The following is a 26102-nucleotide window of genomic DNA, read 5'->3' as shown; positions in this document are numbered from 1 at the left end:
TTGTTGTGTTTCCTGAGGTCGAGAATGGGACATTATCCTCCATTTTTCTTCTGGGTCAGAAAGTAGTGGGAATGGAAACCTTTCCCCCTGTGTTGCAGAGGTACAGATTCCACAGCACCAAGCTGGAGAAGCTGGTTCACTTCCTTTCACAGCAGATGCTAGTGAGAAGGGCCCCTGAAGAGGGACGGGGTGGGGGGTAAGGTAGGTGGGGAGGAGAGGAAGGGGATAGCATAGCCCAATTGTATGGACCTGTAAGACCCAACGGTCCATCGTGACTGACGTCCATGCAGAATAGAATGGACATAGTCAATGGCCAAATAGTAGGGTAGCGTCTGTAGATGGTGCTGTCTGAAGGGGGAGGACGTTCAGACCCTCGACCAATACTGCCCTTTATACTTGCACATCGTTGTGTGAGGTGCCAGAGGGCATTCGTGCCACCCCGATGGGTACCAGTGAGGGGAAAAAAGTCTCCAGCAAAAACTGTGCATTGGGCGCACACATACCTGTTGTGGTATGGGCACATGCAATCACTCAAACAGATGCCAACCAACAGATGCCAAGCTCTAGGAACACAGAAATGGCCAGACAGGATCAAAGCCTAGGTCCTACCAGTCCAGTGTCCTGTCTCTAGGAGTGGAAAGGACCAGATGCTGCAGAGGAAGGTGTGAGAACCCCGCAGTAACAGATGTGACAGAGGGAGAACAGACACCCCTGATCACTGTTCTCTATCCCCTTCCTTGTTTTGTAGAGTGATCAAGTCACCTCTGTAAGATGAACAGTCCCTGTCCAGTCTTCCAGAACCTTGATCATTCCTATCACCTTTCTCTGAAGCCCCTCGAAGTCTTCAACCTTCCTCTTGACAAGGGGTGAGCAGTACTGCACACCACGTTCCAGATGAGTGTGCTATCACCGGAATCAAAATGTGCAGAGAAGTAATGTGCAAGAGCAATGCATCTGCTGGGGAACGTGTGTTTGTTTTCCTGTCCCTTTTGCTGGTTCTGCGCAGGAAAGGGCCCAGGAGATTGCAGAGCTGGGAATGGGAGGAAGGGTTTCTTTGTTAGGGATCCCCGAGTTGGAGGTTCTGTTCTTTCCCCTCCCATCGGCTCTGTCTTGACTAGGAATTAAAGGTGTGTTAGAGCACGTTAGCTAGCTCGATCTGACCAGTGCCTCCTGAAGTTCTAGTCACGTCAAGGCAAGGTGTACTTAGCACGTACTAAATTGATTGAATTAAAGGTGCCTTTGTGTGTGAGATACAAATGGAGTGGGGACAGGAATTAGCTCCCCTCCACCCTTCTGTAAATCACTGCAGCTTCTTTCCCCAAAGCAAAGAGAAAAACTATTGCAATTTCCCCACTGAGAGGTTAAAGGAGAGAGGGCAGAGAGGCAGCCTGCTTGAATCTCACACCACCCCACGGAGGAGAGCTGTGAGGCTCCTCAACCAAGAAGGAGGAATTGTGAGAGCCGAGTAGGAGCAGATCTGTGGGAAAGACTCTCCAGAGAGGCCAGGAGCAGCAGTGGGATTGGCAGATCTCGCTGGCTGAGAGGGAATCTGAGGGGAACTGGGAACCTGAAGTCTTGGAAGAAGGGTGATTTGGAGCTCTAACTTGCCTCGTTCCCCAATAAAGACCCCAATTCCAGCCAAAACGCCCCCACCTCTCTATCCCTCTCCTTGCCCTTTCCCCACCCACACACCCACTAAAGCCCTCCCTGCCCTACCGCCAGATTCACCTCCCTCAGTCTCACTTCCTTAGTGCTGGGCTGGAAACTGTTTCTGTGGTTTCAAAAGTTTCCTGTTCTGCATCAGGATGAACTGAGACATTATGAGGGATTTCAGCACAAACCAGGGCGTGGGGAGAGAGCAGCCCATCCCAGAGTAGCCAACAGCCAGCTGGTCAGGCCGCTCACCTGAGAAGGGGGAGGCTCATGTTCAAGTCCCTGCTCTGCCTGACTCAGGTGAATGCCTTGACCACCTGGCTATTCTGGGCTGGGTCTCTCTCTCTCTGTGCAGAAATGCCAGGCTGGACTTGACAAACCTGCCCTGAGGAAAGTTTTATCAGAATCAATCAGCTCCTGACAATTTCAGTTTTGTGACATTTTCCTATTTAAAACAAACAACCAAACAAACAAATAAAAAAAATTCCTGACCAGCTCGAAAATGTGCACCCTTAACTGTCCCCCTGGAGTTCCCTGACCAAACTCCCTCCTCTTCTAACTCTCCCCACTCTCATTACCACTACAAATGTTAATTTTCCTGCCTTGGTATCCTACTGTTAATTGAATTGTCTCCTTAGACTGACCTCACACTTGGTAAGGCAACTCCCATCTTTTTATGATTTTATACCTGCTCCTGTATTTTCCACTCCATGCATCTGACAAAGTGGGTTCTAGCCCACGAAAGCTTATGCCCAAATACATTTGTTAGTCTCTAAGGTGCCACAAGGACTCCTGGTTGTTTTTGCTGATACGGACTAACACGGCTACCCCCTGAAACCTTTCCCCAGGCAGAACTCCACCGGCCACAATCAAAACTTACTTTACTAGGGATCTGTCCATACTTTAATTCAACCTGTTAAGATTGCAAATGTTCACAAAAAGGAGAAATCTGCATGTGGCACTTCCCCCACCAGTATCTGAGAGGGTGGTGGGTAAACCAGGAAGGTTTGGGAGCCGTCCCCCCCTTTACCATTCACGGAATTTGTCCCCTCCCCCCTTTACTTGTAAACAGAAATAATCCCTTACTTCCATGTCACTGCTGGCAGCCCCGCCTAGCTCTGAAGGCAGCTCCCAGGCAGCAGCGGCTGCTGGTTGGGGCGTTCATGTTGTTTGCGGCACAGGAGGGCTATTCGTTTAGTCCCGCCCCGCAATACCCACTCCAGTTTTATCCCGCTCCTGTTAGTATGGCAGCAGGTCCTGTGGGACCCACGGGATCCCAGTTTCTTTGTGCCCTCCCTCCCCCAGAGCCTCTTTTGCTGAGAGGGCGTCTCCCCCCCACACACACACACAGTTTGTGCACCATTGCTCTAGCTAATGACAGACACAAGGTGGGTGAGTTACGATCTTTTATTGGACCAAATGCTGCTGCCAACTAAGTGAGACCAGCTTTCAAGCTCCGCAGAGCTCCGTGCAGCTCACAGGCTGGTCTCTCTCATCAACAGAAGTTGGTGCAATAAAAGATATCACCTGACCCCCACCCTTGTGTCTCTAATGCCCTGGCACCAACAGGGTGACAACAGCACCGCAAACAGCTCTAGCTAGGATCCCACCGCCAACAGGGAGGCTGCAGGAGTCTCCCTGGCTCATTCCTTACCACGTTCCAGTGCATCAATGAGTCTCTCAATTCTCTCTGCTAGGGCTCCCTGGCCAATGGCTCTCAGCGCCTCCGCAGCCACCTCCGCCCCATAGTCCGTCCCATAGAAAAGGAGGAGCAGGTCCGTGAGGGCTGGAGGATCCGCGTTTCTTAGGCTCCCAGAGGGGAGCTGTTGGTATCCCTCCTTCGGCTGGATTTCCCTCAGTTTGTCCTTGAATCTCTGCAGCTCCCTTTCTCCCAGCATGGCCAGGGTCTCCAGCAGTTCTCTCTCGGCCCTCTCCATGCTGCCAGCACCACTTGGGATGGTTCATCAAAGAGACAGGAACTGCAGGGACAGAGAAGGGCTGTGAGGCAGGAACCAGCAGCAGGAAATTACTCATTGCTCAGCTCCCTTCCTGGTTTGCTGGAGTGGTCTGGGCAGGCCCAGCAACAGCTGCAAACGGCAGGATTGTGCTACTTAGGGTGCACCCGGCCTGCACACGAGCTGAGCAGACTCAGTAACATCTGCTAAAGCCACTGCCCTTCACCCTCCCTTCACTTGGCGTGAGACTCTGCGCCCTGCTTTTTACAGGGGTTAAAAAAGGGCAAAGGGAGCAAATCGGAGGTGGAGGTGGGGGTGGCCAGGGTCTGAGCGGGGGAGGGATTCAGTGGCCAGGGGGTCAAGCAGCTGGAGGCTGGGTGGGGATAGGGGCTGAGGGGCAAAATCAGGGCTGGGGAGGATGTTTACTCAGGGGGGGTAAATTCTAATTTATGAAGACAGACGTGGGGTGAGGGGGACGGTTGCTGTGGGCAGGAGAGATTCTTGGGGCCAGATTCTCCTCCCCCCCGTTGTAAATAAGGAGGAATCCACTGAAATCACCAGAGGGGATCTGTGATTTGGGGCTGGGGTGGTTGTTGATTTTTTCTTTCTTTCATGGTTTGCAAAGAAAGGGGAAATGGTCCCTTCTATTACATGATGTTGCTGGCATGAGGCAGGTTTGCGAGGAAGCCTCTAATGCAATTGGCAGGGGAGGAGGGAGGGAAATACATGACTTCTCTTATGCAATCTCTTATCCCAGCACCCTGTATCCCTCTGCCCCTGGTGGCAGCCACCACTGTTCACCGCTAGCAGAACTGCCAACCCCAGGTGTGTGAAAATAATGAGTCAAGCTCCAATTTTAAACCACAGTAATACATTTGGGGGTCTTTCTATTCAGCTTCTGGCTTTTGAACTTTTAGGTTACACTTGGGTCATGTTTTCTAGTTTTTGTCTGCAACCCTGAGGGCTAGACACTTACTTTTTTTCTTCTTAAAAAAAAGTAAGCTAAAGTTCTCACATCTCCACAGGATTCTAGGAACTAGGGCTTTGAGAAACACAGTATGATGAGATTCATCATAAAATCACAAGAGTTGGCAACCTGTTATCCACCTCTCCCACAAGCCCTCTCCCACCTTCTTCCATGCTGCTCCTTGTGCCTGGAACACCCTCCCCAAAGCTATTCACACAGCAATTAATTCTCCTAGTCCCCTTCCAATTCCCTCTTAAGAGTCCTTCGACTGTGACACCCATGGTGAATTGACTAATGATAAAGCTGAGTGTAGCGGGGTGATTATCCCACTCCTGCCCTGAAGGGCTTAAAACAGCTCTGGGGGAGGGCTGTGGCAGGGAAAGCAGCTAATAGGCTGATTGGGGAAGCTGCCACAGCTGGGCCACGCCCCAATCAGGCCTCAGCTGGCTCTATATAAGAGGCTGTGAGCCAAGAGCTTGGCAGTCTCTTTCTAGCTGTAGGGGGAGATGGACTTGGCTGCAGGGACCTGAGCAGGGCTGGGGAAAGGCAGAGGAGCTGGAAAGCCCCAGGCTGCGGCCTAGTGCTGAGAGTTTGCAAGATGGAACCGGGGTATAGAAATTGGCGGGGGGGGACAACGCCATGCTATCGTAAATATCACAAATATGGGAGGTTTCTGTTTTCACTGGCATCCACCTCGCTGTTCTTCCTCGCTCCTTGCTCAGGCAAAACTCCCATTGAGGTCAGTGGGGACCAGCTGGGAAATTCCCTCAGGATCAGGTCCAGAGGGTTTAAACCACATTTCCCCGCCACTGCGCAGGGTCCAGCGTTCACTTTCGTTTCTGTCCGATCTCACTGCTGAGCCCAGCTGGTCCACAGCCTGTTTGCTCTGTTACCTGCACCCCGCCCCTCGGCAATCTGCAAAGCTGGGTTTCCCTGACTGGCTGTTTATATATATTTTTTTTCTAAAACGTCACCTATACCAACAGGAACAACAAGGATCCCAGCACTGACTGACTCGCTAACCCCAGTCAGGAACCTCCCGCTCCTCCCACCTCTCTCTGCCCCGGGGGAGTGGGGAGGAGAGAGAGTAGGGTGTCCACGAGCAGCCCCCATCCCTTGCCCCTGTCCCCTGGGGTGCGCCACCCAGAGTAGGTCGGTGGAAGGTCCGAGGGTAGTGGCCTGAACTCCCTGGGCAGCTCTGGGGAAGGAGGAGCAGGGACTGGGCCAGAGAGGGGGTGTGGCTTTGTGCCCCCCCCCCCACTTCTACCGAGGTTCCTGTGCTCCTGATTTGATCCACCACCGTTGCCTCACTCTCTCTCTACACCCCTTTCCTGAAATCATCCCAATGCTCCACTTGTCTTCCTGACTCACCTAGCCTGCCAGCTGCTATAGACTGCCTGCCAATACCCTCCTTCCTCTAAAAATCACACAGGCTCCACGTCCTAGCTGCTGGGTGTCACCCAATCAAAAGCAGAAGTTAATTCTGACCTTGGAAATACAAAGTTTCCCCAAACAACCTTAACTCTGCACCTGCCCCTTCCCTCCCCCTGCCACCCAAAAAACACAAAAAAGACCCCACCTTCCTTGTAAGACTGGGACATGTAATGCTTTTGATATCATTTGCACACAGAACATAGCCGTGAATGGGGAATTCCGGCTTGGTACTATATTACTGCTGCATTGCACAGGTGTAGATGACAACACAAGGTGCAGGGCAGTGGAGAATCAGGCCTATTATTATTTAGATCACACCATAGGTGTGTGTGATGTTTTACAAACAAGACCCCTATTCCACAGACCTTACCATCTAAATGGACAATGTGCAGATGCTGACTAGAGTTTATAAACTTATCTGAAAAGGTGAGTTTTATGGGACGAGAGAGAGAGAAATGCCTGAGTGACTGAGGCGGGGGTAAGTGGCATGGTAAGCCCCTTTGAGCCGGGCACTCCCCCAGCCCTGACCCCCCGCTCCGAGCCCAGCCCCTCTGACCCCATCTCTCCCCCCCCACCAGCCCTGATCCCCAGCTCCAAGCCCAGCCCCTCTGACCCCATCTCTCCCCCCCCCCCAGCCCTGATCCCCAGCTCTGAGCCCAGCCCCTCTGAACCGGACACCCCCCCCCCGACCCCATCCCCCCACAGCCCTGACCCCCAGCTCTGAGCCCAGCCCCTCTGAACCGGACACCCCCCCCGACCCCATCCCCCCACAGCCCTGACCCCCAGCTCCAAGCCCAGCCCCTCTGACCCCATCTCTCCCCCCCCCCCAGCCCTGATCCCCAGCTCTGAGCCCAGCCCCTCTGAACCGGACACCCCCCCCCGACCCCATCCCCCCACAGCCCTGACCCCCAGCTCTAAGCCCAGCCCCTTTGAGCTGGGCACCCCCTGAGCCCATCCCCCCCACAGCCCTGACCCTTAGCTCCGAGCCCAGCCCCTCTGAGCTGGACACCCCCCTGACCCCATCCCCCCACAGCTCTGACCCCTAGCTCCGAGCCCAGCCCCTCTGAGCCGGGCACCCCCTGACCCCATCCCCTCCAGTCCTGACCCCTAGCTCCGAGCCCAGCCCCTCTGAGCCGGGCACCCCCCGACCCAGAGCCCAGCTCCCCACCCAGCCCTGGGCAACACTAGCGCCACCCCCAGGCAGTGACAGCCCATTGGCACCAACCATCACCAAGCGACAGCTCATTATGTAATTGCAAATGTATACATACCATTAAAGTATTTAATGTTTTTAATAATGTATTTCGTGTATTTTCAAATTATTAAAAATTAATTTTTGAACGTATTTCACTGGTTATTTTTTACATTTCCAAATACATGTTACTATAGTATTGCAACTTTTTTTTAATGGAAGGGGCCCCCTAAATTGCTTTGCCCCAGGCCCCCTGAATCCTTTGGGCGGCCCTGGGAACAGGATATATAAAATATCAGCTCAGATTCCGTACAGTTTGCTATTTGACAGGGTTTCAGGCCTAGACAGTAACAACAGTAAGAGTCTTTATATCACAGCGGCTATCCCAAGGTGGAGCCAAGCCCCAGTTAAAGTACATGATGCTAATAGTCTGGGAAACATGATAAACAATACCTACGTGCAACATTATCCCACTGTGCACCTGGTAACTGAAACAGGTTTGGCAATTAACCAGGCTTGCGGCACCAAAAATAATGGGTGGTGACTATGTGAGTGCTATGCTACTAGAGACATTGATAATAAAAAAGGGATTGGTACAAAAAGAATTGGTCAATGAGGCGGTACGAATAAAAGATGTGGTTTGCGCGTTGGGATATAAAATTTCACCATGCACGGACAAAATTGTCCTGGGGATACTACGGGTTTTTTGTGTACAGGTAACCAGCACAGTCCAGATTGGAGCTTATGATTTCTGGCCAACAAGTGGTGTGAGCACTCTGTCAACTCACCACTCCTTCTAGGTGACATAAATGATTTATTGGTCAAATTGGTCCCCCACCACACACACACACTTGTGCAATTACCATTGGATAGGTATGATTTGGTAACAAAAACCAAAGAAGCTTTAGCTAATCTAACCCAACAGCAAATCAAAGAACTAACAAGTGTACAAGTGGAAACACCCTGGTGGGCAATTCTAGAGGCTGTTACCCTGCACCCAATAGTTAGAACACTCAGCCTACTGTTCATGGTAATACAGGCAATTACTGTAATTGCCCTAATGGGAATGTGTTGCTAGCCACAGGCAGGTCTACACTACCATTTAAATTGATGCAACTTACGTAGCTCAGGGGTGTGAAAAAGACACCGCCCTGAGCAACACAAGTTACTGTGTCCATACTAGTGCTATGTTGGTGGGAGACGCTTTCCCGCTGACCTAGCCTAATTATGCTGATGGAAGAGCACTCTCTCGTCATCATAGTGCGTCTTCACCAGATGTGCCAAAGCTGCGCCAATGTAGCACTTCTAGTGTAGACCAAGTATCAGAGGGGTAGCCATGTTAGTCTGTATCCACAAAAACAATGAGGAGTCCGGTGGCAAACTTAACACCATTAACTTGGGTTTCAATAAAGACTGGGAGTGGCTGGCTCACTACAAAAGCAATTTTCCCTCTCTTAGTATTGACACCTCCTCATTAGTTATTGGGAGTGGACCACATCCACCCTGACTGAATTGGCCTTCAACACTGGTTCTCCACTTGTAAGGTAACTCCCTTCTCTTCATGTGCCAATATATTTATGCCTGTATCTGCAATTTTCACTCCATGCATCTGAAGAAGTGGGTTTCTTACCTATGAAAGCTTATGCCCAAATAAATCTGTTAGTCTTTAAGGTGCCACTGGACTCCATGTTGTTTTCATGAATACCTAGTGTCTAATACTTCTTAGGAGTGTCTGTGTTTTAGCAACACCAGCCATATTCTTAGCAAGTTCATGTACCCAACCGTGAACATGTGAGGTGGCATTTGCTTTAGAGCAGGGCCTGACTCTTGGTCATAACCTCACTCTTGCTGATTTTGGTTCAGGCCTTATGTCTTGAACCAGGCCATGTGTTTCAGGCTCACTCTCTTCTTTAGATGCATGGAGTGAAAATTACAGATGCAGGCATTATATACTGACACATGAAGAGAAGGGAGTTACCTCATTCATGTAAACACAGTCCAGAAGGGTAGTACCCGATATAAAGTTGTGGTATAAACACACTCCCTGAAAATGGTACAGGGACACACTGACCCTCCTGAAGAGAAGGTCAGGATGGCAGGATAATGGATGGGGATGTTTTGATTGAACCAACAGGTACAAGGTGTAAAGTGGTCATTAACCACGTCAGAAAGTTACTAGGTAACTTGTTTGTATCTGTATAAAAGAGGGGTCACAGAAGGAGTGTCTTTGTCCAGCTGAGGGGACAGTGGAAAGTCCTACCACTGCCTGAGCTGAGTCTGTTGTCACGGACATCCATGTATTAGTGGCCCTGTAGAGTCTGCCAGGTGCTAGTTCCATGCCTTATTGGCAATAAACCTGGCCACACGCCTTCGCCACTGAACCGAGTCTGTGGTCTTTCTGGGACTGAGATCTGCTGTGCCGGCGATCTGGCCAGAGCCAAAAAAGCACACAGGGAGAACACATGCATGCAGCCAACGGACAACACTAGGCTCAGCGTTGTGCTGCCTGATTCAGGAGCCTAAACCGCTGACGTGGGCTGGGAGGCATGCTCCCAGCCGCAGTGCAGACATACTGCTGGTTCCTCACTTTCCAAGTGAACTACGTCGAGTTCTGTTTAATCGGCTTCTGTGACCGATAAACCCTCCCCCACAGAATGTCCCGGGGGCGTCGGAGGCGGGGAGGAGGTGGAAGGCCCAGGGAACTCCCAGAGCACGCGCCGTGTTCCGGCTTGAGGCAGGTGCCCTTACATAGCAGAGAATGGAGATGGTGCTGCTGGTGACATTGCTGAGGAAGGTGAGCAGGGAACTGGGGCCTTTGATGGAATCTCCACCCAAGTTCAGCCTGAGGTGAGGCCGGGGGGAGGGGCATGGATGGAGCCCCCCTGTCGGAGACCCAGCTATGACGACGGTAAGGGATGTGCCTAGTGGGGTGGATAAAGACCAGACAAGCACTGATTGACAGGTTGAAGGACCAGAACCGGGTTCCGGAGGCTCACCACAATGGATCCTGGGTGAAGAGGGAGAAGAACCAGAGCTGGACTCCCGAGTGCCATGGAATGGACTCTAGGCACAGCCGCTCCAGGAGGAGGGACGGCTTATTGCGTTCATTTCCCCTCGAGCTCTTCAATGAGGAACTTGTGCTTGGCCTTCAGCACCTGGTAGAGCCGGTCCTTGCAGCCCCGGTTCCAGCTCGGCATGAGCTCATACAGCTTCCGCATCTTCTCCAGGTTGCTTCTCTCAGCTCGGATGCTCTGGTACTGCTCGTTATCCAGCACGGTGCCACACAGCATGTCCAGGACCCCATCCACCATAGAGACCCGTTGAATCAGCTCTGCTCGGTGCCGGTCCACAAAATGTCCCCCTGCGGAGGAGACACCAGAAGGCAGTGAATTGATACAGCGTCTCATGCTATTTGCTTCCTTGGAGTGCCTAAGCTCCAACCAGGATGCATGGGAACCCCTCCTCCATCTCTCCCCTGCCTTTCCCTGCTTCTTCTCCCCAAGGGGTTTGCCTGTTATAATCCAGAGATGTTGCACCTTGAGCCCCGTATCTCACCTTCAGCACTGATTGGGCCTCCTGTCTGTGCTCCGGGCCTGGGGATAGCCACATCTGCTTGGAAGCCTGTAGGAGGAGACCAGAAGAAGCCATTACAAAAAACAATGATGCCTTTTGGGCTTGTAGGGAAATTACAAAGGAGGGGACCCACCAGCTTTCTGCAGTCCCTACAGCGGCTTCCCTCTCTGCCGTTTCAACATTCTACCACTTGAGGGAGCTGTTTCTGCAGGAAACGGGCTACCAGGGACTGCAGCAACCCAGAGAGGGGCCTTTATTTCCCACGCATCCTTCACCATGCTACGTTGTTCAGGCAAAACGGTAGGTCTTAATAAGCCTTAACTCAAGCCCTTAGCGTCCTGACTCAGGTTCTCTGAGGTCAATGGGAAGTTTGTCCTCTCAAGGGCAGAGCACAGGAAACTGGATCTGGCCCAGATCAAAACCCATGTTATTTTTAACTTAATAAAAAATGTAAGTGACACTGATGAATCTCACCGGTTTGTAACCCCATGATGATAGGCTCCAGGGCAGGGAAGGTGAAGCACAGGTTACTCAGACAGTCCAGGAACAGCTGATGGGCCTGGTCCCCTTTGGCCAGTACCATATCAATCAATGTGGCGACCCTGATCTCTGGATCCTCCAGCCGGTTCAGGGCGAGGTACTCTCCCTGCGTGAGGAGGAGGTGGGTGTCGGCAGCACTGACCACGGCCTCTGCATCGCTCTGGAGGATTGTCATTAACTCGCTTCTCAGCCTCCCAGGAGCCCCCACTCGACACCTTTGCTGACCAGTCACAGTGCCTGGAATGGAATGCAAATACATCTGTACAAGAAGACAGTTGGAAGTGTGGTAGTTCCCTGCAGATATGCTGGTATCTAGGGATTTAATCACATAACGAGTCATTAGCCATGAAGTGAGGTCAGGAATTTAACACGATTCACTAAGGGACTGGCCTTTTAGATAGATAACAAGAATATCCAGAGAGACAAGATGAGCGAGGTAATATCTTTAATTCGACCAACTTCTGTTGGTAAAAAAGACAAGCTTTCGAGCCGTAGAGAGCTCTTCAGGTCTTGTGAAGCTGAAGGCTTGTCTCTTTCACCAACAGAAGTTGGTCCAATAAAATATATTACCTCACCCACCTTGTCTCTCTCATATCCTGGGACCAACAGGGCTACAACACCACTGAAATCAAGAATATCCAGTTATCATAACTGAGAACAATTTTGGAAGGGACACCAAACCCTGTGCGTCAGGACTTAAGCTGATCTCTCACTATTACAGACCAGGATGAGACGGAAGGTCATGGGTAGATTACTCCGCATCTATTATTGTGGGTTCTTATGCTTTCCTTTGAAGCATCTGGCACCAACATGCTCAGAGACAGGACACTGGACTATATGGACCTCAAGTCTGATCCATTCTGGCAATTCCTATGTGGTGGAAAAAATTCACTGTTTTTTTTAAATCTGACCTTAATATTTAAATTTTCCAGCTTTCCAAGAGAAATTTTACTTTTAGATTCTATGCTCATTCAGGGTTTCTACCCATCAAGAAATTGATAAATATTCATTCATAGATTCTAATGCCAGCAAGAACCCTAATCAAGATAATCTAATCTGACCCCTGAATAACACAAGCCATAGAACGTCCCTGGATTAATTCCCATTTGAACTAGAGTGTTTAGACCCTCTTACACTCTATCTATCTAAGGTACTTATCTGGCACCACCTCCATAGTATCTGAGTGCCTTATAATCTTCAATGTATTTATCCCCAGTGGTGCAGGGCAGGGCTATTTATCCCCATTGAACAGATGGGAAACTGAGGCACACAGAGGCTAAGTGATTGGCCCAAGGTCATGCAGAAAGTCTGGCAGAGCAGGAAATTGAGCCTGGCTCCTTCCTTGCCATCCGTGCACTGTGGCTGGACACTGACACTAGACAAATGCGAATGGGAAGCGAAGTGCAATGTTTTCTAACAGGAAAGGGAATTCGCTCTTGGACCCTTATGTAGATGGTCAGCTGCTCTTTGGGAAAGGAAGATGTCCCAGGTTTGTACAATCCTGAGTGCACTGGGCTCCTGGTCCGTAACCAGATGATCAGGAACGTTTTGACAAAATGTTTTTTTTAATTGAAAAGTGCTGATGTGACAGATCTGGCAATTTCCTGCACTATCTTTGGGAGAGTTTACTGGTCTAAGTTTATGTGGCATTGTGGACCAAAGAATATATGTAATTCCATGGGTGAGGCTAACTACAGCCCTGCCAGGAAATAAGAACAGTATGTGTGTTGGGGGGCGGGGGAGGGGGAGATTAGGCAAATTTTATCAGGTTGAAACACCTCCAGTGAGGCACCAGCACCTGGAGAGACTGGCATAGACTAGTTCAGACTGGATTCTCCAGAGACCAACAGACAAAGAAAGGACTGTTGGATAAATAGCCTGAGTTCAAACTGACTCAGGGCCTTCTTCCAGATCCAGCAAGCAGACAGGACCTTCAGTCCAAGGGGGCCCCAATCCTTCCTGGGAGAGGTTGGAAGGATTTCGGCCTACTGAGGCCCCATAAGACTGATGGGTAACTTCTGGGAAGCTTGTAGCCTGCATATAGGAACTCGGATTGATTTTAATATGTCGGTGCAATAATGCTTTCACCTTAAGAATAAATGTGCTTGCTTATAAAGGGCTGTGTAGTAACTTATAACTGCTGGCAATTACGTTGTTCATAGCCTCTGAGGAGAAAGCAAAGCACAGAAGCTGGCCTGTTTAGGCAGCCAGGCTTGCTGGGAATATCACAGTGTGGGCAGGGAACTGTGCAGCCTGGAAAAATCCTGCTTAAGAGGGAGAGAGACACGGGTCTCTGCCCAAGAAGGTGATGGCTGGGGAGCCGGGAGCCTAGGGCGGGTGCCCTTAAGGGACCATGTTGGGGGGGGGGGAATATGGATGCAGTTGCTCTGAACTGTGACAGCCACATCTTTGAAACTGAAACTTTTTGCGGGAACATTTTTGAATGACTTTTAGTGACTCGAAAAAAAAGTCAATGAAAAGTTTTGAAATTGTTGAAACATTTTGTGTCAACATTTTTTAAAAGAAAAACATTCTGGTTTTCTGGTTCAACATGACATTTCAGTTTGAAACTGAAGATTAGATAGATAGATAGGGTGTAGGAGGATAGCTAGCTAGAGTCACAATTGAAACAAAGCATTCTGGTTGACCTGACCAGTATTTTTTTTTCAGATTTCCGGTTCTTGAAAATTTTCAAGACTTTTCATCCTGATTTGGAATGGGGAAATTTGCTGCTATCTTGACATTTTTTACAAGATGGGAAAACCATTTCCCACCCAGCTCTACTCCAAAAAGATACATAACAGGTTTGCCCAGCACCTTGTGCTATGTGGGGTGGGCCATGGCTGAGCTCCTAGGTCCAACCACAACACCAGTTACAATTGGGGCCAGTCCCTATGGGCTGTGGTGGATTCTCCAGCACCTGGAATCTTTACACCTATCTCTGTAGTCTCTTACAAGCTCTCGCTCAAACACTGGAGTTAGAGGGCTGGATGCAGGAATCACCGACTGAGATCCTGTTGGAGGTCAGACGAGAGCAGAATGGTTCCTTCTGGCCTATAAATGTAAAAATGCGGAGAGAAGGGTTTCTGAGGGAGCCATCACCTTTCCCAGGGATAATAACTTCATCACAGGAGCAGCAGCTCTGTGGTTTCATAGATAAGGCCAGAAGGAACTATTCTGATCATCTAGTTGGACCTCCTGCATAGCCCAGTTTTGGGTGTCAATTTCACCCTCGTCTCAGCTGATCATCGCTCACTCGTTAGCCACTGTCCTGAGCGTAGCGCTGCTGCCTGGCTCTCCCTCTGCTTCCTCATCCACAGGCCTTGCCGGTGAGCTCCAGGCAGCTGCAGGCGACAGTCTGAGCTCTCTCTGGCCGCATAGTCCAATAAACCCTTGTTTCAGTTCAGGGAGCAGTTTCCGAAGCCCTGGAAAACCAAGGGTTAAACTTAATGTGACTAGTTAGGAGATCTGTCGTTTAAATGAGGTTTCTAAGCTCCCCCTCTAATAGGCTCTGGGAAGGAAGGGAGTGGGGTCTAGTGGTTTAGAGTGAGCGGGCTGGGAGTCAGGATTCCTGGGTTCTACCCCTGGATCTGGGAGGGAAATGGGGTCTGGTGGGTTAGAATAGGGGGATTCCCCGATTCTCTTCCCACTTTTGCCACTGATTCACCCATGGGTCTTTCCCAGAAGAACTGACCCTTGAACTTTTCAGAGGAGGAACCCGAAAGCATCACGTCCTCTAGGAGAGAAACAAAGATAAGGTCAGTCAGCCTGTTCATCAAAATCATTTCCCATTTATATGAGACACTTTACATCACAGCGAGCACTTTCAGGTCTGAATGGCTACATATGATGGTGCAGAGGGCCCCAGTGATTGGAGTACCAAGGGGCCTTACAGCTGGAATACCTCACCCACTGAAAGAATATTCTGTTATTTATCATTTGTGTCACCATAGCACCTAAAGGCCGAGTCAGGGTTCAGGACCCCATTGTGCTTCTCGTTGTATAACCACAGACCAAAACGACGGTCCCCACCTGGTCTCACCAAGACCTTCCAGACAACTTCCCCGTAGCGTTTCATCAGTACGATGAGTTTGAGTCCCTCCCTCATGTCCTTGGTGTAGATTTCCATGAACGGCTGCTGGTCCTCTGGACTCATGTAGCGAAAGTCCACTTCCTGGTATAGAGACAAGAAATTCCTGTAGGGGAGACCCCACCTGAGTCTGCAATGCAGGGATGCACCTGTCCTAAGTAACTCATTGGGGTCTTTGCTTAATTCATTAGCTGGTGGCCGCTAAATAGTAATATATGGGTGTCCCTGTGGTAGCTGAAATTTTGAGGTTTGCAGAGTGGTTTCCGTGTGGATGAGAAATCAATGTCATGGAGCAATTTTTTGGCATCATTTGTTTATTTGCAGTATGTACGTGTCCTGGTTCCTTGGACAAAAGCCCAAGCAGGCAACGACCTTTTGCAGATTGCCTTAACGAGGCCCCTCTTCCCTGTCCCAAAACCCATCCCTCTGCCTTCTGGGCACGTCTATGCTGCAGAGTGAACTCAGATGACTGGCACCTGGGTCTGAACACAAGGTTCACCTAGCCTGGATGTGAGCTGCCACACTGCAATGCCCCACCCGGCTCCGACTCCTGGCTTCTGACTCCGGCTCTGACCTTGGTGGCTGATTTTCTGCTCCGACCACTCAGCCTGACTCCTGCCCCAAGCACTGGGCATGGCCACCCTCTGGCACCAAGTGGGGTGCTTTTGGAGATCAAGCCGGTGGTGGAAATCTGATGTACAAGGGAAGTTAAAAAGAAAGAACTGTTCCAAGAGTTTGAGGAAGCAGCTTGTGATAATGAGACCATCAAAACTGCAAACGCAAAAAAAAGGAGGCTAAAAGGGCAGTTGCTAAATCAAGAATAAACGCTGAAGAGGAATTTTACAGAAAACCGGAGGAAGAGGATGGCAGGAAATTGGGTTTGGGGTTGGTAAAAAAGAGGAACAATGTAACACAAGATGTGAAGAAATCTTTGATGGGATCTGTGAGGTGATGACCCCTAAAGAGGTACTAGAGCGATTTCCAAAGGCTGTTACATGAGAAGAGGTTGCTGGGAGGGTAAGCACTGCCAGCAGCTATGGGCAAGCTTCAGAGGGTATCAATCTCTGTAGAGGAGATAGAAACAGCACCGCATAAGGTGGACAATGGTAAAGCAGCTGGTGAAGAGGAGATAACTATTGATATGATCAAGGCAGCTGGAGGTACTGGAGTCAAGTGGCTTCATAGATTACTCTGTGATTACTGGGAACAAGCTAGGATACCAGATGACTGGAGAATGGGATTGATTGTGCCTCTGTGTAACCATCCAAGGGTGTAGAACCCAAGGGCTGCACAGACTCCCTGCTGCTGCCGTGTCGAACCTGGGTCTTGTCTGCCTCCTACAATCAGCATCCAACCCTCTTCCTGACTGCTCCCATCCTGCCTCACCCCTACCCTTGTTCCCACCTACCACCTTGCTCCTTCTCCATAGAACCATAGAATATCAGGGTTGGAAGAGACCTCAGGAGGTCATCTAGTCCAACCCTCTGCTCAAAGCAGGACCAATCCCCAACTAAATCATCCCAGCCAGGGCTTTGTCAAGCTGGACCTTAAAAACCTCTAAGGAAGGAGATTCCACCACCTCCCTAGGTAACCCTTTCCAGTGCTTCACCACCCTCCTAGTGAAATAGTGTTTCCTAATATCCAACCTAAACCTCCCCCACTGCAACTTGAGACCATTGCTTCTTATTCCATGCCTGACCCTTGCTTCTCCTTTGGTTCCTGCCCTTACACCTCGCTCCTGGCCATGACCTACCATTCCTGGCTCTGATCCCCAGCTCTGACTTCTGACTCCGACCCTAGATTGACCCTTGGCTCTGACCCCTGCTTCTGTTCCCTCATCTGGATGCTGCATCCACCCACTAGACCTGACTCCCGCTCTGACCAGCAGGCCAGACTGCCTACGTCCCGATTCCCACCACTTCGGAAGGGTACGGGTGAGGCACATAATCCAAAATCTACTACAGCATCACCCTGCTAAGTCAACCTCTCAAAGTCCATGAAAGAGATTTGGAGGCAAGGTTGAGGTGGAAGGTGGAGGAAAATATAGAAGAGGAGCCGCGTGGCTTTAGAAAGGGAAGGAGATGCAACATTTGCAATGAGACAGACGTCTGAAAGAACGGTAACTCGAGGTCATAATTGCGACGTAAAATGTATTGGTCTTGAAAAGCAGGACGTGGTTCCACGGGAGATGGTGTTTGGAGTATTGAGCTGGATGGGAGAGGTACCTCAAAAAGCAGAGTACTAGGGGAGCTGTAGGGAGGGTCAGGAGCTAAAGTGGTAACTCTGAGAGTTTTGGTGTGAAATTGAGACAAGGCAGGGCACTGGGTCCACTTCTCTCCATTCTAGTTGTGGAGTTAATCAGTAGGAGAACCAAGCTTGTGTAGACACTAAGCAAACGAACGTATGCTAACAACCTGGCCCTTCTCGCTGACAGCAAATCGGAATTGGTAAATATGGTATCAGGATGGGCATTGGTGTTTGAAGACCCTAGTTTGAAGGTAAACACAAAGAAAACTGAAATTACTCAGGGAAGGGGGAAGCAAGAGCTGTTGATTGAAGTTTCAGGGGAGACGCTGAATCAGAAGAGTTTGTGTACGTGGGAAGGACACTTACTGCCATTGGAGAGCGATCTCAAGCTTTGAAAAGAAGAACCCAGTGTGCATGGGCAGCAGTGAAAAAAGTGGCAGGAACACTGTGGGACCAGCAGTGACGTAACAAATGCAGAGGAAAAGTGTATTCTGCGTGAGTTTGTCCCTACCTGCTCTATGGTTTGGAAATGGTGGATCTTATGGAGATGGAGGACAAGAAGATAGAGGTAGTAGAAAATAATACACTGAGGACGATGGGAGCCAAGTGGAGGGTAGACAGGGTGCGCATGGAAGAAATAAGGAGGAAGATGAATTTGGGACTCTCAGCGATAGGCCGCAGAGCACACGTTTCAGGTAGGTTGGACATGTGATAAGAATGGGAGAAGAACAACTAGCAAAGAAAGCATGTTAGGAAGAGGACAGCAAGAAAGGACAAGAGAGGCTGAGGATCGCTGGAAAGACTCTGTCTAGAGACATCTGAAGAGAAAAGGAGTGGAACTCCATGACCTGCAAGCCCGTGCCATGCAAAGAGTGCCGAAGAATTTCCCTGTGTAAACGGGAAAAGGAGTCAGGAAGGGACGTGTGAATTTATTATAATAATATAATATAAATTGTTAAATGAAAAACATTTCAAAATGAAAAATCAAAATCAAATGTTCTGATGTTCTAGAAAAGAATCATTACAATGACATGTAATTGATATGGACATATTCCCAATTCCGTCCAGTCAGCAGCCGCCGATGGAACACTGCTCCACTAGAACATTTTCAACCAGCTGTAGCAAGGAGGGATCTGGGGTGAGATCTAACAACATGCTCTTGTTAAGTCTATTAATCCTCCAGGCAGTGGTTTGCATTCTTTAGACTTATAGCTAAATGTCACTCACCTCGGGGGTTACCTCTAAGTCCAACGAACTGGACACGGTGTAACAAGCGCCGAAGTAGAGGGGCTTCGTCTGAGGGGGCTTGAGCACCTGTATGGACTGGTGCTTTTTCTCCTCTTCATCCACTGCCTATAAGAGTTCAAATACAGGTGTTTCCAGGAGATACTGGCCAACAGAAAAGATATGGGAAAAGGCCCAATTCTTTCCTCCATGCTCCCACTGGACTGGGAAGTCCTGCATCACCCCACACAGCAGAAGGGTGCTGGTCACCAAACCAGGGAAGATAGTATCCAGATGCCAGCACTCAAGGTCTCTGCATATGCTGGGCAAGGATTGTGGTTCTTAAGAGCAGGATTTTACGAACACAAGGGGATCTAAGAGGACCCATGAGGCAACCAAGTCACCCTCAAAGATGAAGGGTGAGAGAGAATCTCCTGATGGAATTGCAGCGGGTCCTGGAAATGGCTGCAAAGACCATCTAGCAACATAGGACTTGGGTATTGTTCACCCTTGAAGATCAGAGGGATCCTGGAGGACTGAATACAGGAAAGGATTTTCCTGAGTTCCTAAGGGATTTAAGAGGCTACATCCCATTGACTTCATACGGGAGCAAGACACCTAACAGAGAAGGCTAAAATGTTGGGGGTTCCGTTTGCGAAAAGTTTCGGTATTTCAGAAGTTGGCTTCATTCCAAATCAGCTCAAACCCAAATTCACTGAAAAGCTTTGTGAAGGAACAAACCCTCCAAATGTTCCCAAAATGTGTGCAATTGACATTCTTGTCGGTTTCACCACTGCTATGGCTGAAAGGAAACCTGCTGGTGTTTGGATGAAAGAGTCAAGGAATCTGTGATGGACGCCGGGAAACATTGCACTCTGCTGAACTGGTATCGTTTGACAAAAGTAAATTGTGTTGGAAAATGTCCAACCAGTTCTGGTGCCTAATTCACTTACACCATTCTGAAAATCCCGAGATGAGTGCTTCTAAGTCACTTGGGCACTTTGAAATCCCCACCCACAATTTTCAGGCTCACAGGGTCTCAGGAATTCGGGGCCTGCAGCAGATCCAGTCTGCAGGCGACCTAATGAGCACAGCTGGCCTGAGCAGGCTGCTGGATTGGCTACACCGCCTGATTGGCGGGAAGAGTCAGCAGACCGGCGCTGAAGCCCAGCAGCTGCAGCAGTTCAGTGGCTGCTCAAAGCGTTTCCTGAAGGCTGCAACAGCTCCGTTGCCTGCTTGATCCCAGCCCTGCTCTGGCAGTGCCTCCAGCTTTACCCGATTCCAGGTAACTCGGTCCTAATCTGCAGCTGCGATTTCTGAATTCAGCTCTGGCCCAGGCTCTGGCATTTGGCCTCGGACTCCAGTTCGGACCTGAGCGCCGACGCCTGATTCCTGACTCCAGCTTTGACCCCTGGTTCCGATTCCTGGCTATCACTAACCACTAGGCCTGACTCCTGCTCTAACCACTAGGCCTGACCGCTCACAACCCGGTCACTGACACAGTGGACAGATAACAGGCCGGAAAAACATGGTCAGGAAGCTGGACTCCCTCTGGGTTTGAATCAGCTGAGAGCTCCAGATGTCTGTTTAGCTGCCCCACAAGAGCAGCCTGCCCCGCTGGGAGTTCTCGCTCCCTGGGGGCCCTGCCATGGCTGGTGGCTCTGGCTCCCCCCAGGTGTGTGGTCGGTTCCCGGTTACCTGGATGAGCGAGCGGTCGTTGGGAATCAGGTAGAGGTGGAGGGTGATGGCTGCAGCCTTGACTACCTGGTAGATCAGCACCACGGAGTGGATGGGTATGAACGGAAACACGGCGTAGATGGGTTTCCAGAGCACCCCGATGAAGGAGAAGCTGGGGTTCTCCAGCACGGCGTGGAACGGCCTCACCTGTGTTGGCTCCTCCAGAGTCATCCTCCCATCAGTGAAGTGAGCGATTCGCATCTGGGGCAGAACAGCATCTCTGCCTGTCACAGGAGGAAAGGGAGGCTCCAATTTGCTTCACCGCTTCCTCACACACACACAGAGCAGAGCAGAGCATGGGAGCCAGGGCTCCTGGGTTCCACTCCCAGCTCGGGTGGGAGAGGGCGATCTAGTGGGTTAGAGCAGGGGGGGCTGGGAGTCAGGACTCCTGGGTTCCATCCCTGACTCTGGGAGGGTTATAACTAAAGGTATCTAGATACACAGACGGAGAGATCACAGTGTCCTGTGTCTGCACTGAGCTCTGTCTCCAGCTCCTTCGTGTCTGTGTCTGCCACGGGGATCGCAGCTGTCAGTCAAAGCTTAGACCCCACTTACTGCTCTTGAGTGCTGTACCTCTGAGACACAGGACGTGCGGGAGGTGAACGGCTGCCACGGCCCCTGCTGGTTCCACCCGGATGTTGAACAAAGGGCCGGCCACCATCCACTGCTGCTTCTCAGATGTGCTCAGATGCTGATCCCAGGAGTTGTATCTGTACTGGATGGTCACAGCTGCCCTCACCTCGAACCCCAGTTCGGTTTCAGAGCAACGGAAGGAGCCTGCCCCGGGGAGGTGAAACCTGCATGGTGCAGGGAGAGGGGGAATTAATCAGTGTGAGATGGAACTCGCCAACCTCCTGCTCCCACTGACACCAGCTGGAGTCAGGTCTGTTAATCCCCGTTGTTTGTGTGGGCCTTACTGCATAGAGGCTCAGATCAGAACTGAGTCCCCATTGTGCCGGTCGTCGCACAAACCCCAACTGAGATCAGGGCCCCATTGTGCCAGGCGCTGCACAGACCCCGGCTGAGATCAGGGCCCTCTGGTGCCAGGCGCTGCACAAACACATCACAAGGGACAGTCCTTGCCCCAAAGAATGAATAGTTCTCCTCATTTTACAGATGGGGACCCAAGGCCCGGGGTGGATTAAATCAGTGGGTTCTCAACCTGGGGCTCCCTGGGGTGGGTTTCAGGAGCTCTGCCAAACTAAACCAGAGAGCAGGGCTGGCGTTAGACTTGCCGGGGACTGGGGCTGAAGCTGAAGTCTGAGTCCTGCTGCCCGGGGCTGAAGCCGAATCCTGAGCAATTTAGCTTTGCGGGGCCCCCTGTGGTGTGGGACCCCGGGCAATTGTCCTGGTGGCTACCCCCTAACAGCTGTTGTGGCCCAGGTGGGCCCTGGAGTTTTAAAGCACATTGCGGGGGCCTCCAAAAGAAAGAAAAAGGTTGAGAACGCCTGGATTAAATGATTGGCCCGAGGGGTCAGGGAGTCGGTGACAGAGGCAAGAATTAAACTCCAGTCTCCTACATCCCAGTCTAGTGTCTAACCGAGAAGGTTCCAGGTTCACCCCAGCAGGCTCTTACCTGTAGGATCTGGGCTTCCCCTCGGACTCCAGCACAAGCTCTGGCTTCACTTCTGACAGGTCCTAAGACACAGGAACAGGCGTTAAGGTGGCTTTGAGGAGGGAACCCAGGTGGCTGTGGGCAAGTGTTCAGCTGGGGGCTGTTTCCCTGGCCTGAGACCCTGCCAGTGTGGCTGGCAGAACGGACTCCTGACCAGCCAGATACCAGCCCCACAGTCAGCCATTGCCCTGGGAGAGGGGTTCCCAGGTGACAGAGACGCCCCCCCACCCGCCCCGATCTCGGAGCCAGGAGCTCAGGGGGAGAGTTCTGCAAACCATTGCTCTTGTTCAGTTGGCTAAAGAAGGTACTTAATTTCAGCTGGGAATAGAACCCAGAAGTCCTGACTCCCAGCTCCCACCCTCATCCCCTAGACCCCACTCCCCTCCCAGAGCCAGAGCTTGAACCCTGGAGTCCCGACTCCCAGACCCCTCCATGCTTTAACCCATAGACCCCATTCCCCTCCCAGAGCTGTGAATAGAACCCAGGAGTCCTGACTCCTGTTTTAACCCACTAGATCCTGGAATAGGAGGGTGACGGAAGAGGTGGGAGTTACCCATGTGGAGATATGGAGAAGGAATGAGTACCAAGGTGAGAATGGTTAAAGTGCTTTGAAATCAGTGAATGAAGGAGCCACGCCCGTGTGGATTTCCTCTCTCCCGCAAACACCCTAGTATCCGAGCAGTTTCTGATCCCACTGATTGGTCTTGTTTCCCCTCTCCAGACTGCACTGCACCAACCCAGCTGGGTAACTGCCTCTGAACAGCCAGGTGGAGGCACTAGAATACCCCAGCAGGGAGTGTGAGGGCCTCATCCCTACCTCCTCTGTCACACACCACGTGCATTTCTCCTGCTTCCCCGAGGGGTCCGTGGCGAGGTCCTCCCCGCCGGGTCCATCTCCTGCTGCAGAGAGGAAACACCACTCCAGCTCGGCACAGCCCCGGGCCCAGCTCAGTGGGGTCATCGGCCGGGCTGCCGTGGGGCTGCTCTGCAAGCTGACGCCATAGGAAAGGAGCAGCCTGAGCGGCTATGGTACAGCTTGACCCACAGTGCCTCCATGGGGCAAGATTTCCAGTTTATACAATAGGACAGGCTGGGACTGGAGGGGACAGGCTGGGACTGGAGTAGTCAGGCACGCAGTGCTCCTGCCCTGGTCCCTACAGCGCCCCCTGCTGGCAGAATCCGGACTTGGACCCAGCATAGCCAGGAGCTCCCCCCTCAGCCAGAGCTCCTGCCCTGGTCCCTACAGCGCCCCCTGCTGGCAGAATCCGGACTTGGACCCAGCATAGCCAGAGCGCCCCCTTAGCCAGAGCTCCTGCCCTGGTCCCTACAGCACCCCCTGCTGGCAGAATCCGGACTTGGACCCAGCATAGCCAGAGCGCCCCCTCAGCCAGAGCTCCTGCCCTGGTCCCTACAGCGCCCCCTGCTGGCAGAATCCGGACTTGGACCCAGCATAGCCAGGAGCTCCCCCTCAGCCAGAGCTCCTGCCGTGATCCCTACAACACCCCCTGCTGGCAGAGGCCAGGGTTGGATTGGCCAAGAGCTATCCTCAGCCAGCACTCCTGCCCTGCTCCCTGCTGGGAGAGCCAGGAGTTAAAAACACCGTCAATCTCTTGCGGCCTGATCCAAAGCCAGTCAAAGTCAATGGCCCAAATCCCCCATTAATCTGATCTCTAGCCAATTCACCGTCTCCGTGGCTGGGATTCTTCTGTGCTGCACAGAAAAGCCCCAGCAAACAACAGAGAGTTTGCATGAAATATAAAAAGGGGAACCATACTTTGCCGTGAATCTGGGTCTGGAGTATGGGGAAATTTCCACTTTCGGAAGAGAAACAACAGTGAAATCTACATCGCACGGGTCAGAAAAGTCAAGCGCAGGGAAAGGGGTTAAAGCAAAACAGGATGGGATTGGCACCAGCCTCCCAGCTGCAAACAGCTGGCGCCTCCATCACTCCCAGTTAGCGAGGGGGGAAAGGCCTTTCCAGAGCTGGGATGTGGGGGCAGATCTCCCTTACCGATCCCGGTGGCCTCAGCCAGTCGCTCGGCCAGGGGTCCCTGGCTCACGGCTCTCAGCATCTCCTGGGTCATCAACACAGCATGGCCTTCTCCGTAGGTGCTCACCAGCTCTTCAATCATCTCCATGACCTCTGCTCTCTCCTGCCCTCCCCAGGGGTTGGCCGTAGGGCCTCCCTGTGGATGGGTCTTGGCCGCTCTCTCCCGGATCCTCCTGAGATCCTCCTCGCCCAAGCTTCCCACGGTTCGCGCCTGCATCTCTTGCACTCCGCAGAGGGCCAGTCTCTGCTCCCTGCATCGCTCCTCGTAAGTCTCCAGTGCCTCGGCCAGTCCCCCTGCCAGCTCCCCCCGTTTGATGGCCCAGAGCACTTCCCCAGCCGCCTCCAAGCCACAGCGCACCCCGTAGTGGTTGATCAGCTCCGCGGCGACCTCTAAAGGCTTCGCTCTCTCCAGCCGGCCTCAGGGGATGGGGTTGTAGCCCCCTTTCTGCCCAATGTCGGCCAGCTTGACCTTGAACCTCCCAAGCTCGTCCTCCCACAGCTCATTCAAGGTCCAGAGCAGGCAGCCCCTGGCTCTGGAGACGGCTGATTGTTGCTCCCGGCGCTGCTCCTCATAAGCGTCCAGCAACACGGCCAATTCCTCTGCCAGATCTCCCCGGTTCACAGCTCTCAGCCCCTCCACCGTCACCTCCAGCCCGGCATCCACCGTCCGCCATAGAGAGGGGTGGAAGGGCTTTGCTCCGCTCAGCAGCCCCCAGCCCTCCAGCCCCCTCTTCAGCCAGACCAGACTGATCTTGGCCCTTAACTCCTTCAGCTCCCGGCCCCCCAGCTCCTTCAGGGCTTCCAGCAGGTGCCGCCTGCCTGTCTTCTCCATTGGGTCTAGGACAGCAGAGAGACAAGAGCAGGGAGATGCATCTGCATCAGCAGCTGAGGCACTAATGTTCAGCAAGTAAGGGGAGGAGCGACAAGGCCAAACCCTCTCCACATGGTCCCTTAGCCCCGCCCTCTCTTTTCTGTATGTTCTAATCCCGCCCTCTTCACCATGGTATCCAGTCATTCAAGAAGCAATGTGACCCGCAGCTGTCACACGTGGACCATCCTCTCTCTTATTCAGGCAGCAAATTTGGGAAGGTGGTGTTACCTCTATGTGCGGTACTGGACACCAACGCTGGGGTGCTGGGTCCAGTTCTGGAGGTCCCAATTCCAAAAGGAGGTTGGAAAAACAGAGAAGGTGCAAAGCAAAGCCACAAAAATGGTTGGAGAAAGTGCCTGAGAGTGAGAGACTTAGAGAGCTTGATCTGTTTAGGGGATCAGGAAGAAGACTGAGCAGTGACTTGGGGCTTGTCTACACTTACATTTTACAGCGCTCCAACTTGCTGGCTCAGGGGTGTGAAAAATCACCTCCCCCCCCCACCCCCAAGTGCAGCAAGTTTGAACGCTGTAATGTGCCAATGTGGACAGGGTCCCAGTGCTCCGAGCTATTCCTCTGGTGGAGGCGGATTACCAGGAGCGCTGGGAGAACTCGTAACCACACCCACACATCAAAGTGCTGCCGCAGGCGGGGAGGGGTCACAAGGTTATTGTAGGGGGGTGCAGTATCGCCATATTTACTTCTATGCTGCCTTCAGAGCTGGGTGCCTGGCCAGCCGTCACCGCTCTCCGGCCACCCAGCTCTGAAGGCAGCGCAGAAGTAAGGGTGGCAATACCGTACCATGCCACTCTCCCTTCTGCACTGCTGCTGGCAGTGGTGCTGCCTTCAGAGCTGGGATCTCGGCCGACAGCTGCTGCTCTCCGGCCACCCAGCTCTGAAGGCAGCGCAGAAGTAAGGGTGGCAATACCATGACACCCATTACAATCACCTTGCAAC

At 51.8% G+C, this 26102-nt stretch overlaps 2 protein-coding genes across 12 annotated transcripts in view; both read right to left on the bottom strand.

Annotated features, from left to right (window-relative positions):
• Window positions 1-3752, bottom strand: part of LOC101950806 (uncharacterized) — a 57064-nt gene extending 53312 nt beyond the window's left edge. For 3 of the 8 annotated variants that reach the window (XM_065594225.1, XM_065594226.1, XM_065594229.1), the window contains exon 1: window positions 3308-3748. In XM_065594225.1, the coding sequence (XP_065450297.1) occupies window positions 3308-3590 (283 nt within the window). In that variant the 5' untranslated portion in view covers window positions 3591-3748. Of the gene's footprint in view, window positions 1-3307 lie in introns of all 8 variants that reach the window. The other 5 variants (XM_065594231.1, XM_065594230.1, XM_065594227.1 and 2 more) reach the window with 4 other exon arrangements.
• A 7004-nt stretch (window positions 3753-10756) lies between these two features.
• On the bottom strand, window positions 10757-25742 carry LOC122172770 (caspase recruitment domain-containing protein 8-like). Of its 4 annotated transcripts, none has more exons than XM_065594357.1 (11): window positions 24239-25739; window positions 23045-23127; window positions 22189-22250; window positions 21186-21409; window positions 20574-20836; window positions 18879-19004; window positions 15347-15488; window positions 15009-15050; window positions 14571-14739; window positions 11249-11551; window positions 10757-10822 (listed from the first exon to the last, which is right to left on the bottom strand). In XM_065594357.1, the coding sequence occupies exons 1-10, from the start codon at window positions 24492-24494 to the stop codon at window positions 11359-11361; spliced, it is 1560 nt and encodes a 519-aa protein (XP_065450429.1). In that variant the 5' UTR covers window positions 24495-25739; the 3' UTR covers window positions 10757-10822; window positions 11249-11358. The 4 variants fall into 4 exon arrangements, with proteins under 4 accessions (XP_065450429.1, XP_065450433.1, XP_065450430.1 ...); XM_065594361.1 differs by having other exon boundaries at window positions 23045-23219; window positions 24239-24358; XM_065594358.1 differs by lacking the exon at window positions 15009-15050.
• Between the last annotated feature and the right edge of the window lie 360 nt (window positions 25743-26102).

This window comes from Chrysemys picta, chromosome 4, assembly GCF_011386835.1.
Source record: "Chrysemys picta bellii isolate R12L10 chromosome 4, ASM1138683v2, whole genome shotgun sequence".
Lineage (NCBI taxonomy): Eukaryota > Metazoa > Chordata > Testudines > Emydidae > Chrysemys > Chrysemys picta.
This window is presented reverse-complemented; position numbering and strand designations above follow the sequence as displayed.